The 15,957-nt window shown below is 41.2% G+C and overlaps 1 protein-coding gene across 3 annotated transcripts in view; it reads right to left on the reverse strand.

Annotated features, from left to right (window-relative positions):
• The window catches only part of BRD1 (bromodomain containing 1), a 64,845-nt gene extending 56,404 nt beyond the window's left edge, over positions 1–8,441 (reverse strand). Inside the window, exons 1-2 of one of the 3 annotated variants that reach the window (XM_054826676.1) lie at positions 8,044–8,437; positions 2,391–3,771 (exon numbers count right to left, since the gene is read on the reverse strand). In XM_054826676.1, coding sequence (XP_054682651.1) covers positions 2,391–3,757 — 1,367 coding nt within the window. In that variant the 5' untranslated portion in view covers positions 3,758–3,771; positions 8,044–8,437. Of the gene's footprint in view, positions 1–2,390; positions 3,772–8,043 lie in introns of all 3 variants that reach the window. The other 2 variants (XM_054826685.1, XM_054826697.1) reach the window with 2 other exon arrangements.
• Between the last annotated feature and the right edge of the window lie 7,516 nt (positions 8,442–15,957).

Raw genomic sequence — 15,957 nt, forward strand, 5'->3', positions numbered from 1 at the left:
AACTTTAAAATAGTTTTAAACTGTGTCCATTTTTCTACACTTCTGACATAGAATATAGGAACTATACTTGTGTCCAGTAACATGAAACCAAGCATAAATAGAAGAAAGCTGAATCTCTCTGCAGTCTTGAAAAGAAATTTAGTTGTTATAAAAAAAAAAGTCTTTATATTTCTGTTCCTGGCATCTGACACTGCTAAAAAAAAAATCTGACAATTGATTTGGCTATGGTAACAGCCTTCTAGGGTCTGGCTTTTATGAAAGTTACTAATGGAAAAAATTGCCAAAAGTAGAACTGAGAACGTGCATTCTAATCCTCAACTCTCACTTAGTTCATGTTCTTTCTTACTTTGTCTTAAAAAACCAAAACACACTACACCAGTAATCAGGATTGTCCTAATTAAGACAAAAGCAAATTCTTTCATACGAACTCTTCCCCCTCCCTGCTCCCAGACAACAGTACCTGTTTAAATAACAATATTAGTTGCTTACTGTCAACTTAAGCTTTTCTGCAGTGCATCACTGAATAAAAATACCATTTTACCAAGCAAATCATAACAGAGAACAATGCAATCAATCTGATGTTTGTAAACACCACATAGGAGCTAACGGCTGTTTGTCAAAGTCGGTCAATAAATAGCTACTTGCGTTAACAAAACTTACTATGGGAAAGGACTGCAGTTTCAAAACATATATTTATTTAGATTAAATTAACCAGCCTTAATTGTCCAGTGCCTGAGACTTGGGAGTCACCTTTAAAAAAAGCATGGTGTATTTGTATTATTTTAAGAGGCCTCACTGTCTGAGCATTCAGAGTCCTGTCACAGTACAATGAACCTGCACATGGAAGGGGTGCCTGTTTGAAGAAACTTTCTAAACTACTGTTCTTAAATCAGTAAGAATTTAATTCAAGGAGTAAACAAACATATGGATGTTGTAAATGCTAGAAACAAAACAAATACTCCATAAAGACAAGCTTGGTTTTAGTCCCAATAGTCCAATTTTGCACTTCTCAGCCCAGTATATTGTATCTCAAATGTTCAGCAAAGCCAAAACTATATCTTTCTATTCCAGAGCCTTCTGTCATTACTCAAATCCCAGAAACAAATTATTTCCACTGTTGAAATGCACTGCAACTCTGTTTAACTGAAAGAAGTCTGAAAAGAGATGCTACTGTTCTTTTAAATTAAGATATAGCTAAGCTAACTGAAGTTAATGCTGAGTTTAACTCTTGAAATAAAGATTAAAATCTTCAGTTTGCTCCAATTCTGTTATTACTTATGGAAACACCACTTGAAACACCCCTGCTTTCTGATGGATCACTTCACTAGCCTCACCAGATCTAGAGCCATCTGCCAGCCCCCCGATCACCATTGTTAAAAAACAAGAATATTGCATGTTAAATGGAAAGAGCAATTACAGTTCTGGTATTCATGCTTTGTGTTTGCATGACAAAAGTTCCTGCAAGAACTGCAAGAAACACACCACTATAAAAATCAGCTTAAACAGAACTTCTGACAAAGTATATATTAGTAAGCAAAGACAAGATTAGGATTAAGACTTTGTCACATGGGTGAATTCATTTTTGCTCAAACATAAACATTTTACTGAAGTTATAGAACAGATATTTGACAACATCATTGAAAGGGAGGGCACATTCATTTCAGGTTCCATGACTAAAGAATACATTAACCAGCTAACTTACCATCACTTACTTGCTAACTTTTCTAAAAAAAGTCTGGAAGGTACCAAATTCATCCAAGCCATGATAAACACTATTGCATTTGCAGAAGGAAAAATGTAGATTTAGGAAAAACCTCCTGAAAAATTACTCTGCCCCAGAAAGAAAATACTTCCTGGAGGGTTTCTCTGTACTACTTACACAGATCTTACAGTACAAGTTTATACTTAATTTAGGTGAGATGAACAAGATTCAAGTCTTATATTGCAAATGTAATTTTCAGTTTGAGGCTCTTAAAACTAGGAAGAGAAGTTCAGATTCCCAAATTATGAATATAGTTAACTTTGAGCTTGGCTGGTTTTTAACTATGAAGGTCAATTACATATGCTATTGTGAATTCAATAGTTAATTCTCAAAAGTACAGCAAATGACAACAACGGAGCACACGATATGATTTGGTCTGACAAAAAAAATTTCTGAGGACAAGATAGACCACTTGACCACTTACTAATTTTACTGGGGAAGTTACTGCATTTTTAATGCAATTTCACAAAAGTACAACATACATAATTTACATTAATCATCTGAGTATAGCCTTTAGGGAAAGCACCTAAGAAATGCACAAAAACTTCAAGTCAGCATCTAAAAGCACTGGTTTAATATTGAACAGATAATTAAGTAAAGGTTTCTCTCACTTGGATGGTTTGCTTACCTCTGGGGGGGGATATAAGGAGCAGATACTGTTGGCATAACTGTACAGGGTTCAACCACTGTTTTCTTGGCCTTTTTTGTCTTTTTCCTGACTTTTGATGTAGACCTAGCAGTTCTCACTGATCCCTCCTTTCTACAAACACCGTTTTTAATTTCAGCTTCTCCATAAATATTTAGAGGTCTCCGTGTGCAACCTGGTGGAGTATGTACATCGCAATAGGCAGTCTTTTTTACAGAGAACGTTGTCCCACTGCCAGTTAGCTCTTTCACAGGTTCCATTTTCATATATAGACCAGCCTTTTGAGCACACGTCACATGGAATGCAGTATAGCAGTTTGCTTTGTGGCACTGGATGCAGGCACCAACACCTTTCTGTTTACAGAGGTAGCACGTTAACTTCCATCTGGCTGGGGGAATGTTCCTGACACCATCAATTGGCTCAATAAAAACTGTATTGGCAAATCCAACTTCTGGAATCCACAAAGCACACACAACGTGTCCCCAACGATCGTCATCAGTCTTTTTAAAGGCACCTCCCTTGTTTGGGCACAGCACGCAGTCTACAGGCCGAGAACGGGACTGCAGACAGTGTCTACAGAGCCACTGGCCCTCAGGTATATATGGCACCCCATAGCATTCCTGATGTACTGCTAAATTACACATATCACAAAACAGGATTACATTGCTGTTCTGACATTCACCATCCATGCATATACAACACACTGCATCTTCATCAATTAAAGACTGATGATCACCCTGTTTTTGGTTCTCACAATAAGACTCTTTTTCAAACCTATCCATAAGAAATTCAAACATGTTTTGTGAAACAACTGACACTCCATCACTTTTCCGCTTCTCATTTATTATTTCTAACCACGCATAATCTTCTTCATCCATGTCATACTCAACTTCGTTATCAAGTTCTTCTGCTGACTTCTCAATGAATTTGTAATAAACTGGAGGTCTCCGAGGAGCCGAAGGGGGACTGTATTCAACAATCCGTACTTTTGGTTCTGGAAGAGGAGTTGCTGTAGCAGGTATGCCATGTGAGCTTGGAAGAGCTTCATTTTTCTTTTTCACTTTGTTATTTTTATGCCGTTTGCTTCTTAGACAAACTGGTGGTCTCTCACTATTTTCTTTATTGCTGTTGCATTCACTCATTTCCTGGGCTGTAAGATCATCTTCTAATATAATCTCTAAAGGATCAAAGATACTGATCCTATGCAGGCGACCTTCAATTTCTATTTCAACCATTCTTTGAGCTTGAGCGTATGTCAAGGTTTCTCGTGTGGGGGAGTGCTTAATACTGCATGGGGAAGAAGAATGCCTTGCTGCCGATACTCGATGACATCTTCCTTTTCTCCTCATTTGGTAATGTTTACCTAAAATTAGAGCAACAGTTAATATTATGAACTCCAAACAATCACATTAAAATATTAGTTTTACCATAGCAAGAAAAAAAAAAAACCTTCAGTTCTACAGCCCCCAACTTATCTACTCAATTAAATAAAAAAAAAAAGCCTGTCACCCTTATTTAATAGGACCGCTCACACTGTTTTGTACAAATTTACCCTAATGGTAAACAAACCTCCTAAATAACAGCTTCTCTAAATAAACACAGCTATACAAAATCCCTGATACAAAAATCCTACAGAAAAGCTATCTGTAAGACCTCCATGTTAGAAAAAAAAAAAATTCAGAAGTGCCACAGAAAAAAATTACACCTGTTACATTGTAAGAAAATCTTTAATACAGTATTTCCTAATACCTTAAGGGTGTCTGCAGTTTTAAGTTACTTTCTCCGTATCTCTCCCCAAAAGAACATCATTGTGAAAGAAAAACAATGTTTTCCAGTGTAATTAGAAATAGTCATGTTAACAGCTCAATTACTAGAGCTATACTGAAAGACAGAAAAATATGCATACTTCTAACTTTGGGAAATTTGAAGTTTGACAGCTCTTTTTTACTTTTCTCAGTTCTTAGTGAGCCTATTACTCTTTACAAAATGACAAGACAACAATTAACCTGCAGTGCCCAGTATGGTGCAGCATGGACTGCAACTAGGAAACATTCCACTTTTACAAGTGGAATACAGCAATTTGACTTACAGCAAAAACATGCTCTGTGCACGGAAGTGTGCATGTATATATACCCTTCTCCCTCAAGAGATTCTTCAAGAGTTGTTCTCAGAGCAACTGGAGTAGATAAAATCTACCTGTCTTTAAATCCAATCCCAAGCTCTTTAACATAATTTTCAAGTTCACTACTTACTGCAAAAAGATCGTTCCATATACCGTACAAAAAGATAGCTTTCCCACACACCCATGAAGCACCACAACTAGGACAAGCATGCATTTTGTTCACAAAATTTCTCATTAAAAGCTTCCATACTTATGCCTTTTGACATTTTAATGTTGGGGTTTTTTTTCCTATGAGGGTTAAAAATATAAAACCAACTGATAAAGTCAAGTTTAAAAGTTCTATCCCCCTCCTTCCTTCTTCCTAATAAATCATTAATAAATAGCAAAATTCAACCTCAGCTACAGAAAAAACTCTTGATCTTTAATCGCTGGCTTAAAGGATTATTAGGTGCTCACTGTTTGAATTCTGACCAATCAGAAATTCTGCACTTTGAGTCAATGTTGTGTATTAGTTAAAATAATGCAACTAGTGTCAGCATGTATTCTCAAAATAGCAGAGAAATATAAAGATCAAAACACAATTATCATTAGAGACTAGTATATCTGTTTCAGGAAGAAAATAGCAAGGACTGGAACATTACATAAACGACTCCATGTAGCCTGCCTTTTGCTTAGTCTATGATGCCAATCTCTAAAGGTGCACCTTCAAAGTAATGAAGGAACTCCTTTCACAGGAAGACTAAATAATTTAAGCAGCTAGCGTTAAAACTAGTTCTTGAGAGGGTCTGATCTATCAGCTCTCTAAAAATGACCTTGTTTTCCCAGAGAAATTAAAAAGACAAAGTCTAAGCTGGTTTTATTACTCATGTAAAAATTGTGTTGCTCATAGATCTGACTTTTACACAAATAATCCTTAACTCTTATTACTTGTTTTTATAGCAAAAGCACAAAACCGGACAACGGTCAGTGTTTAATCATGACAGACCTCTGATCTGTGCTACACAAACAACAGATGAATAAAAAAGGCTCCACCTCCTCCAAGAAGTTTGGAAGCAGTACTTAATAATTTAATTATGTAAAACAACATAGGATTAAATCATACTGATTTCTTAACTACAGAAAAAGTTTAAACTGCTAATACTGCTACAGAAGGTCCGATAACTAGAAACAAAGACATAAAGTTAGTTTCCAGTTTCACTATAGATTTTATAATTTAGAGGCCAAAGATAACACAGTGACTCTGATTCCCATTTATTACTGTGAACAAATAATGAGGAATTCTTCAGCTAAAACACACTGATGTGTTAAAGTACAGCAACCTACTACAGATCAGGATGGTTTCATTTTATGTGGGTTTTTTATATCTGTCTTTAATTTAGTCACCAATCAAGAAAAACAAATTATTTACATTATATTTACCTCATATAATTGCACTTTAATTCTGTGTAGATGTAAAAGTTTGCACTTTTTTTTTTTTTTTTAAAAATGTCCCTTCCTACATCTTGGCTGGTTGTGTATCTGTTCATAGTGGCTCATGAAGATAGTGACCGTTTTGAACAAAATACCAGGGGAGGGAGGAAAGGTAGCCTTCAGAAATTTAAAAAAAAAAACAAAAAACAAAAAAAGTGCAACTTGTCCACACTATCTAACGTAACCCAGTATTACAGAAAAACACATTTCCAAGATCTCCACTCCCCTGTTCCTGAGATTCTTAAGCATGGCTGCAAGCATGGAAGAAAATACTTAAAAGCACAAGTAGCCTTGCTTTAAGATTTAGGGCTACTATCGTAAAAGTCAAACTAACTGTCTGAAGCAGAATGATAAAAACAATTGAGCTAACATCTAGGCATTTTCCCTGTAATACTCAACTGTAAATAAAGGTAAATTAGGAAGCAAATTACAATCACAGTTAAATGCAGAATGGATACCCTACAAATACAATGCAACGAGTATAGAATTGAACTAGTAGTACCCTGGCCAAATTTCATAAACTTAGTGTGAATAACTTAAATGCTCTGGAAACCAAAGCAGTGTTTTGTTTTGTTTCTCCTAAATTCTTCTGCTTGCAAATGTCCTATAAATATTCGGAGGAAGATCAGATTTCTGCACAGCAAATTCATGACTGGCAACTGGTTTGCTTTTCCTAGTTAATTATCAGACATCTTTCTTCCCTCCCCCCTGTAGATCCACAGGAATGAGGACCATGGACTGAAGTTTTAAAAAAGAGTAAACTAAGAGAGTTTCCATTCAATACTAATAGAGATACTACACTAACAGCAAAATAAAATTAATATACTTCTGTTAGCACTTTTCTGCCTCTTACAGCAACTCAAAGGCTGCAGGAGATAAAACAGGGAAGTTACCCACAGCTTTCCTCTCTTGGAATTACATCAGCTGCTTGGGAAGAAAGTCACCAGCAGACGCTTTCCCTCACCACAACAAAAATATATGAAGACAGCTGTTTGTGTGGAATGCACAGTATGAGGGGAAAAATACTTTTTATCGACATGTAGGATAGCTAAAACCAACATGAAGAGTATGATAACGTATACTTTTTGATTACAAATTTCTTTTACGATCTCTGTCCTGGTTACCTTCCTCCTCTTCAAATAAACTGCCCTTGGTCCCTGGATCCCCTGCTCAATGGAAAAGGGAATTTCATTCTCAAAAGACACTTTCATGCAGACCATTAAAAAGAGAAAGACACAGGAATGCTCTTTAGTCCCAGACAATGCGGGAGGGTAAGCAAACAGTGCTTACACGCAGACGAGGCGGACGCCACCCCCAACTTCGGCCGTGGAGCAGGAGCAATCCCCTCAGGGCAATACACAGAACCGGGGTGCACGCAGCCCAGCGAGGCGGCCCACAGGCGCCGAAGCGACGCGGGATGCCCAGAACCGCTCTCCCCCGAGCCGGCAGAAGACCGCCCTCGCCACTGCCCCCGCCGCCGGCAGCGCCTCCCCTCCCCCGCGCCCCCCGGGATCACGCAGCCATCCCGGCTACCGGCGCGGCTCCGCCGCCCCCGCCGCCCCGCGCACGGGGCCTGCCCACGCCCACGGGCCCGCCCTCGCCGGTTCTGCGCGAACACTTCCTGCCCACGCCCAGGGAGCCTCCAGCGTGCACACACCCCTCCGCGCCGATGGTTCCTGCCCGGCCCCGGCATTCCCCCCTCCCGGCCCCCGGGAGGATGGTTCCTGCCCAGGCCCATCATCTCCAGCCCTTCCCAACAGTCACCTCCCTCCCCTCCGCGAAAATACTCGGCCCACAAATATGGCGGCTGACAAAACAGCTCGAACGGCGCCCTCCCCCAGACCGCCGCGCTCGGCTCCCCCCCGCGCAGCCTCCCCGCCCGCCCGCCTCTCCACCGCCCCCCCGCGCCCTCCCCCGCTGCCGTGCCCAGTCCGCCCTGCCCTTCCCCCCGCCGGTCTCCGTCTCGCCGCGGCGGGACCCGCCGGCTCCCGGCCCCGCAGCCCCCACCCGCCAGCCTACCGCCGCCCGCCCGGCTTCACTCACGCTGTGGGAGCCGCCGAAGCGCGGCTGACAGACCTCCCGCTCCGCCTCTGTGGCCGACGCTGCGGCCGGTTTAATGGCGGAGGTCCCGCCGGTGCTACCGTCTAGCCCCGCGTCCGGCAGCCGCGGGCGGGCGAGCAGGCGCTGAGAGGGCCGCGCTGCCCGCGGCGGCGACCCGGCGCTGGGTGCGGGGCTGCTGCTGCAGCCGGGCGCGGCGCATTCGTGAGGCGCGGCGCAGGTCGCCGTCCGGCTGCGGGCTCGGCGCTCAGCTCCCGGGGCTGAGAAGCTCCCCTCCCCCCTCGGCACAAACAATGCGGCTTCACCACAGCGCTGCGCCGACGGGGGGGAGGAGAGGGAGGGAGGAGGAAAGGAGGGAGGGAAGGGACGTGAGGGCGCCAGGCACCGCCCAGCCCCGCCGCCGCCGCGGGGCGGGGCCTGCGCGCCGCCGCTCCGCCGCCCCCGGATAGCGGAGGGCCGGGTGGCCTGGCACCAGCCGGCACGGGGCGCTCCGGAGAGCGGGCGGGGCCTGGCCGCGCCTCGGGGGACAGGGCGGGAACGCGGCGGCCGGAGCAGCGCAGCACGTTCCCGCCCAGGGCCGGCCGGGCCCGGCGGCAGCCAGGCCACCGAGCGCCACCGCGGCGCCCCCAGCGAGAACATTTAACCGCCCCAGCGCAGGGTGAACGAAACGGGAGAAGGAGGGGGGAACGGGGGCGGGCCGCGGCTTGTTACAAAACCAAGGCTCGAAACTACAAGCGAGTGGTTTTTATTATTTCCTTGGGGGAAGTCCAACCTCGGGAGCCGGACGTAGAAAATTTGCTTGAAAGTTAGCTCTTGCGTGGTGTCCGGGTGAGGCTGCTGCTTTTAAGTTAACCGATAATAGCCTTGCACTTTGGCAAAGCAAAAGCTAGTTATTTCTGGCTTTGCCTGCAAAGGACACCCCTTGTTGGGTATTATTTTTAGACGCCCATTACAACCATATTCGACATCTGGAGGATTTTACTGCAATACATTTCTGCTAGGCAGCTGCACCCACATGCTTAAAAAACCAACTTTAAGCTAGCCCAGCCTGAGACAAACACTTGCCTTTGCCGATCACACAGAACAAGTCCTGCATGCAGTAAAAAGCCAACGGTCACGAGCAGGTACGATTCTCTGCCCATCTGTAACAACCATCCACTGAGTAAAGCCTTCTTCAAAACGACTTACCAATTCATTTTCATGTTTTCTCTAGCATTACTGTGTTTCCTTGCCTCAAACAGCAGTTAGTTCTACAATAAATTTATGACTAGGAAAATCAGAAATAGATACACCTGTCATTACTTGTAGAAAGTGAATTAAGGTCCAGAATCCTGTAGAATAGGCAAAGTACTTTCCAACCCCTTCCCCGTCAGGGAACATCCACAGCATGCTGATCTCTTAATAGCTTCTGTTTAGTTAAAACAGTAAAATTTGTGCAGCGCCCTCAGTGTAGAAACAGATCTTATGGATCAGATAGGCCGCATAACTTCAATTTCCAATACAAAAAAAAAAAATGTATCAAATGTAGAGGCCATCTGGTCATTTGTGTACTTGCCCGTGAGGAATTACTCCCTGGTTGTATCACTTAAGTGATCCCACCATCCGTCTCAGAACGGAAGTCTTACAACGTGCCAATTTAAGTTACTGTTGTTGCACTAGAATTCAGTTTGTGAAAGAAAGATTAAAGAGGGAGCAGCATACTAAATCATATACATTAGTGCACAAAATATAAAAATGACTAGAAATGATAAATGTCAAGAAGCTAATAATAATAATATCTAATTTATGATAGAAAACATGTTGGTTTATCTTTTAAGTGATAATCCATGTGTGTATCTGCCCTGCATCTGTACAAATGCTTTATAACTGGAGACAAGTTTTCCACAGAGAGCTTGGTGTCCATACTCTCACGTGTCTGGTGCGCATGTATGTCTGGCACTTTTCCAGTTTCTTCTTTCTGCTAGGTGGAGTACAGCACTTCATAGCTGGACATCCCTTCAATAATGCAGTGTTCCTTATGGGCATTTGCATCATTTAACCATCTTTTTGTAGTTTAAACTCATGCTTTATTCTCCCTAGTAAGCTCTACTTACACAAAAGTTTTCTTGACATTCATCTTCCAGCTCCACCTGCCCTGTGCACAGGGCACATTAGGTAACAACACTCCATTCATAAGGTGCAAGGTCCTAAATGTCATGCTGATAAAAACAGGAAGTGGCAGGTCCAAAATGATCCCATTAAAAATTCAGCGGCAGCACCATCAGTTCCCACAACCTATTGACCAAGGACTCATAGTACAGCTTGAATCAATGCCGACAGCACGCTATGGTGCAAGGACCTGCTCTCCTAGCAGATCTGAAATGAAAAGCTTCTGATCCATGTCAGCCTAATGCAGAAAGACGTCCCTGCTCCTCAGATTCTCTACAGAATTTCAAAGAACTGCTGAGCTTCATTTCCTGGTGCCCATACTGAAGACAGTGTCTCCACCTCAAATGAATAGCATGCAGACCAGGTTTATCAGTGTTCTAGATCCTCTCATTAAGAAAGCATGAGGAGTTTTCGCTAGGGACTGTCCAGGCTCTGACACAGAACGCACGTCATTCCTTGTGACAGTACCTCAGAGCCATGACACAAAGATCAGGGCAGGCTCAGTTCAGTATTAGGAACCTTACACTTCCAAATAATTTCTCATTGACCTTATGACAGGTTGAGATCAGGATCCTCCACCCTCCATGTTAAATATTAGTACATTAGCCTGTATTATTTCAAACTGTAACAGTATGTAGTATTGTTTGAGGCATTTGAACAGTTCTCAGCACATGCTTCTATAATCTCAAAGATCTGTTTCCTTTCCCTTTTCCATCTCACAAGTGAGACTTCGTGCCTCAAAATAGTATTTTTTCTATTTTTGGACAAGGAGGAAACAATTCTACTGGGATACTGTACAATTTCAAGTAAAAAATAACTGACCCTCTGAACCATGGTTTGATGGCAACAGGACCCTCACCACCTTTTTTGGCACTGTCTCAACACATGCATTGGGCTTCAGTCCAAGTCCATCAGAATCTTCACACCTGTACTTGGCAGCATCAAGTTTTTATTTAAGTTGCCACTGCTGACTCACCCTGCATGGAAGACTTCCATAGAAGGAGTATCTTCTGCCTACCAGCTTTCACCTGCATTAATTATCAAATTATTAAGAGAAACACTTCAAGAAGTAAGGATCATGTAAACAAACACAAATGCTATTTATCTGCTTTGGCATCCTCCTCTCCTTCCTTGCAGAATCAAACTTCATGAGACACATTTCTACATTGATAAAGTGTATCACCTACACAGCATCACCTTTGTTTTACAATTAATAAAGATCAACTCAGACTTGCTGCAGCACTTAAATATTGGCAGTGGTGCTGCTCTTCCCTGGATGGAACTCTGTATCCCTCCCCTGGCCTGAATAGCTGGCTAGTGAAGGGACAAGCAAGAGGCAGAGCCCACTCCACACGTTCTAAAGAACTGGTGAGAATCTTTCCATTTCAAGATATGTTTTAGACTGCTATAACACGTGTGTGGGTCTTCTTCCCATCACGATGACAAATCTGCCTAATGTGCATTACGTGATGCCTCTGTATGATGTCCTAAGCCACAGTTAAGTCTGGTTTCCCCACTATATGGTTTACACCTTCAGACTCATCTATGCATGATTAATATTCCACTCTAGAATACTGCCTCATAAGATACAAAATTACCATGGTCCTCTCATCCTGTAAGGGGATGCTTCTTGATCTCACTTACCTCATCAGTCGTGGTATATGGTGCTGGCAAAGCACTCGTGGGCATGACTGTGCAAGGCTGGTTGTTCTCAAACCTCACAGAAGCCAGAACAGCACGCACTGTGGAAAAGATGCTGCAACCCTATCAAAAGACATGTTACGGCAGTGTGCTGACAAACAAAACCACAACTGTGTATCTTCAGTCCGTGAGGTGGTGTAGTGTCCCTCCACCTCTTCTAGCTGATCTTTGCTAACTACTGTACTTAAAGAAAAACCCACGTATCATCGATCCATCTCCTAGGTATCACTGACACTTTGGCAGAAAGGCTGGCTTCTTTTTTGTATTAGACTGAGTGGGATATGTGGTCCAAAGTCCTAGATGACAGTTCCAGAATGGGGATCAACCTTTTGGCTTCAAATACGAAAGAAAAGTCTTGGCCCTTTTTACCTCCACATGTTTGCTATCTTCCTTGTTCTCTGGTTAGGAAGAATTGTCTGCATTTTCCTTTTCATTCCTCCGATTCTGAAGTTTTAGCCGTATTATGACAAAAGAGTGAGTAAAGATGAAATAGTATTGGTGTTCATCCATGTTCACCAACTGCTAAGGAATCAAAGATTTTTGCTTCTTACGGCCTCACTCTTATTTCCTGCATGTACCACCTTTCTCATCCTCAGAATCAAAGTTGTTCTCTATAAAACTGGTAAGAAGACTCTTTAGATCTCCAGAACAGTTCATGTTGATCCAAATGAACGGTCTTCACTGAAACATGAGTTTTGAAACAGACCGGAGGCTGTGTCAATGCCTTTTATGGTACTGATAAAGACAGAGCCCTTTTATCATCAGAGCTCCACCAGAACTCAAGCTATATCAGTGTGCTTGCTAAGAAATACCTCTGTGAGTTGCATCTGCTAGTCCTATGGAATGTTATCTATAGATAATATTTAAAGACCATTTGACAGAGTGGTCTTTAAGCTATACAGCTGCTATGCAAAGGCCCTTACCCCATTTCCATTTAAGCAGTTGTGGGAACTACTGCTTGGAGCCACTACTGAAAGAAGAACTATGTAGACTGTCACTTGCAGACAGAAAGATATGTTAAGCACTTCGCTGAGATACTTCCTGCCTTACTTACCCTTCCACTATCTAGCTTGAATCCTTTAACATCATGTACCTTTGGGATTTTGCAGTTACAGGATGCTGTCTACCATACGTGTTCATAAGTGTTGCATGATGGAAGGTGGAGCTTGAGCTCACCCCTACAGACACTGCAAAAATAATAATAATAAAAAATCTTTGGTATTAGCATATACATGAAAGCATATGTAAACTACACTTCAACAAAACAAAACAAAAAATCCCCAAATTACAAAATGCTGCAGCAAAAGCACAAAGCTTGCCCATCTACTCACCTGTAGGTCTTCTAAATAGCAAAACTGCTGTCTACTGGAGACTATTTTATTGAGCACAAACCTTTGGAGCAGAGTTATTTACACTTTATGTACAATGATATTTATGGTTTTGTTTTGTTGGGTTTTTTTGGTTTTTTTGTTTGTTTTTTTTTTTTTTACAAAAGAGCAGACAGAGCCATAAACAAGGGAATAATATTCTCCTTCTCTCCCATCATTGCCTCTTTGGCATGCCCCTTCAGCATCCCTAGTTATTAGCCATCATTAGCTCAGCTGACAAAAGAAGCTGCATGTTTAGAATTGAAGTTTCTGTCAATTCACATAGTATAACTAACTGTTACGGGCAAAGACAAAATGTCACTGGTAATGGGTAGGAATCAAAAAAGCAAAACAATAATCGCTATGTGAAAAGTTCTAAAAATATCATACTTGCACAGCAAAGAATTACAAAACACTGTAGCTGAACAATTTACGTTGCATTTTGACTTCTTTTTTTGCAAGACATGTTAAGGAAACCTCAGTAGCAGATGAAGACAGAATTTATAGAAAGTTAATACAAAAAAAAAGCATCTATTTAAACTGAAATTTTTTGTCAAAGGCAGCCACAGCAAAGGGAAAACAAAGTGCTCTCCACACAAACATCCAATACACAATATATTTCTCAAATCAAACATAAATTTCAGTACTTTTATTTCTAATTTCTCTCTGTGGTTGTTCTCATCAGGTTTGGATTTCAGAAGATACTTTGTTTAGCATGAACTCAGGTAATTGCTTAAGCCAGCAAAACCCATGTAAACAATATTACTGCAAATACATTATTACTTTCTCTGATAACCCTTTCCTACTCCTTGATCCTTTTCTCAACACTGAAAAGGATCCTCTACACATCCCTCATCCAAGCAAAGAAGTGTTACTCACTGTCTTCATAAATTTTAATAATATATAAAGTTTAGTTTATTTATTAAATCCCTTAGAGTGACTTCTCTATTCTTAATTCCCTGCTGTCAGTATCAAAACTTGCAAGTGTAATATGCAATAAAGTATAAACTCTGGGTGAGTTTATACTGGTTTTCCTAGTTAGGTCACTCACAAATGTGTATCTCCAAGAAACGATCTCCAATGTTTACAATGAGTTAATACTTCAGCCTTAGTATAATTAAGTTAAAATTCAATCAGCAGTGAGACACAAATCCAGTCTTAATTACTTTTCTACCTCTTCCTCATTCATTCTAGAGGACAAACTTGGTCTGCAGATGATTAAGACTGTATGCAATGGAGGAAGTTTTGCTGTTAGAATCCCTAGTCATTTGCTGCAGAAGAAATCCCAAAATAGATGGGCTTATTCGGAATTAAAACCTTGACTCCTCATCTACATGGGGAAGGGCTACAAAGCAAGGTGACATCCAAATCTGGGGAGGAAAAATAAAATGAAAAAATAAGTCAGAAGCAAGACTCAATACAGGACATCCACAAAAACCCCCAAACAAACAAGAGAATCAGACATGGCTCATAGCTTCCTCTGTTCAGAGAAATCCAACTTGTATGTATCATTTAACAAACAGTAATGAACCTTACACAAGTTTGCTTTGCTTTGCCTCGCCTCAGACACGTCTACCTCCTCGGCCAGTGCTTGCTGGCTAATAAAGAGATCTTCCAAACTCACACATATATAAATCACTTCTGATACATAATATGGCTTCATAATGCAGACAGAATCTCAGTAGACTCAAAAAAAAAAAGCTAAAATAAAAACTTCAAATTGAGGACTCCTGAAGATGTATTCCAGCATTATCCTCACTCCACATAAAGGGTAAGTATGAATAAATCCTGTGAACATCCTTACCATGTGCTCAACTCCAAGTCAAAAATCACTGACGTACACCTCTGATGTGCTATAAATCCATGATGATAAAGCGATTAGACAGTTGTGTTTGTAACAAATGAGCTAATTAATATAAAAGCACAAAGGCATCATGCTTTTGGCAGTGAATGCCACTTAAAGTTGCTCACAACTACTGTGTAATTGCTCATTCTTTATTTTCTAAGCACCTAACTTGACACCTTGAATCTGATGAGCAGGGCCAAGTGCCCGCTGAAGTTAATGGGGTATGTATGCTAAATATATAAGTACTCTCCTATGATAAGTGTTCTTAGAAATCGTACCCTTATAATACTAAATTGGACATCCAAATTTAGTACTTCTGACCTCTGTTTTAAGGTTTTGATCATTAAGTTGACACTGTCTAGTTAGGGTCCTGGAAGAGGTTAGAGTCTAGACAAAGAGGAAAAGAGATAATTTTATTGAATATATTACCTCAGTGCATACAAAAGGCAGCAATTCTTTGTGTTTGACTTAAGAACTATTATTTCTTGATATAGTTTTTGTCTTCATGATTTCATATGGAAAATGCATCGCTGATGCAGAAGTTGCTAGAGGTGAAGCCAAAGGTTTCAGTGATTCAGTAAGGAAAATAAACTTATCAGAGCAGGTTTGGAGATAAATACATTAACTGCCCAATTCTGCTATAACAAGGTAACAGCAATAAAATGGTTAATATTCCCAATGGAATATTATCAATATGCCACTATAACATTTAATATTTCAAAAGGTATACAAATTCAGAAAGGCAGAACTACACCATTTTATCATTGCAGTATCAATGTTATCTTTACTACCTAGAAAGAAAGGGATGGAAGGAAGCAAAAAAAAAAAATCAGATTA

This window comes from Grus americana, chromosome 1, assembly GCF_028858705.1.
Source record: "Grus americana isolate bGruAme1 chromosome 1, bGruAme1.mat, whole genome shotgun sequence".
In the NCBI taxonomy this organism is placed as follows: domain Eukaryota; kingdom Metazoa; phylum Chordata; class Aves; order Gruiformes; family Gruidae; genus Grus; species Grus americana.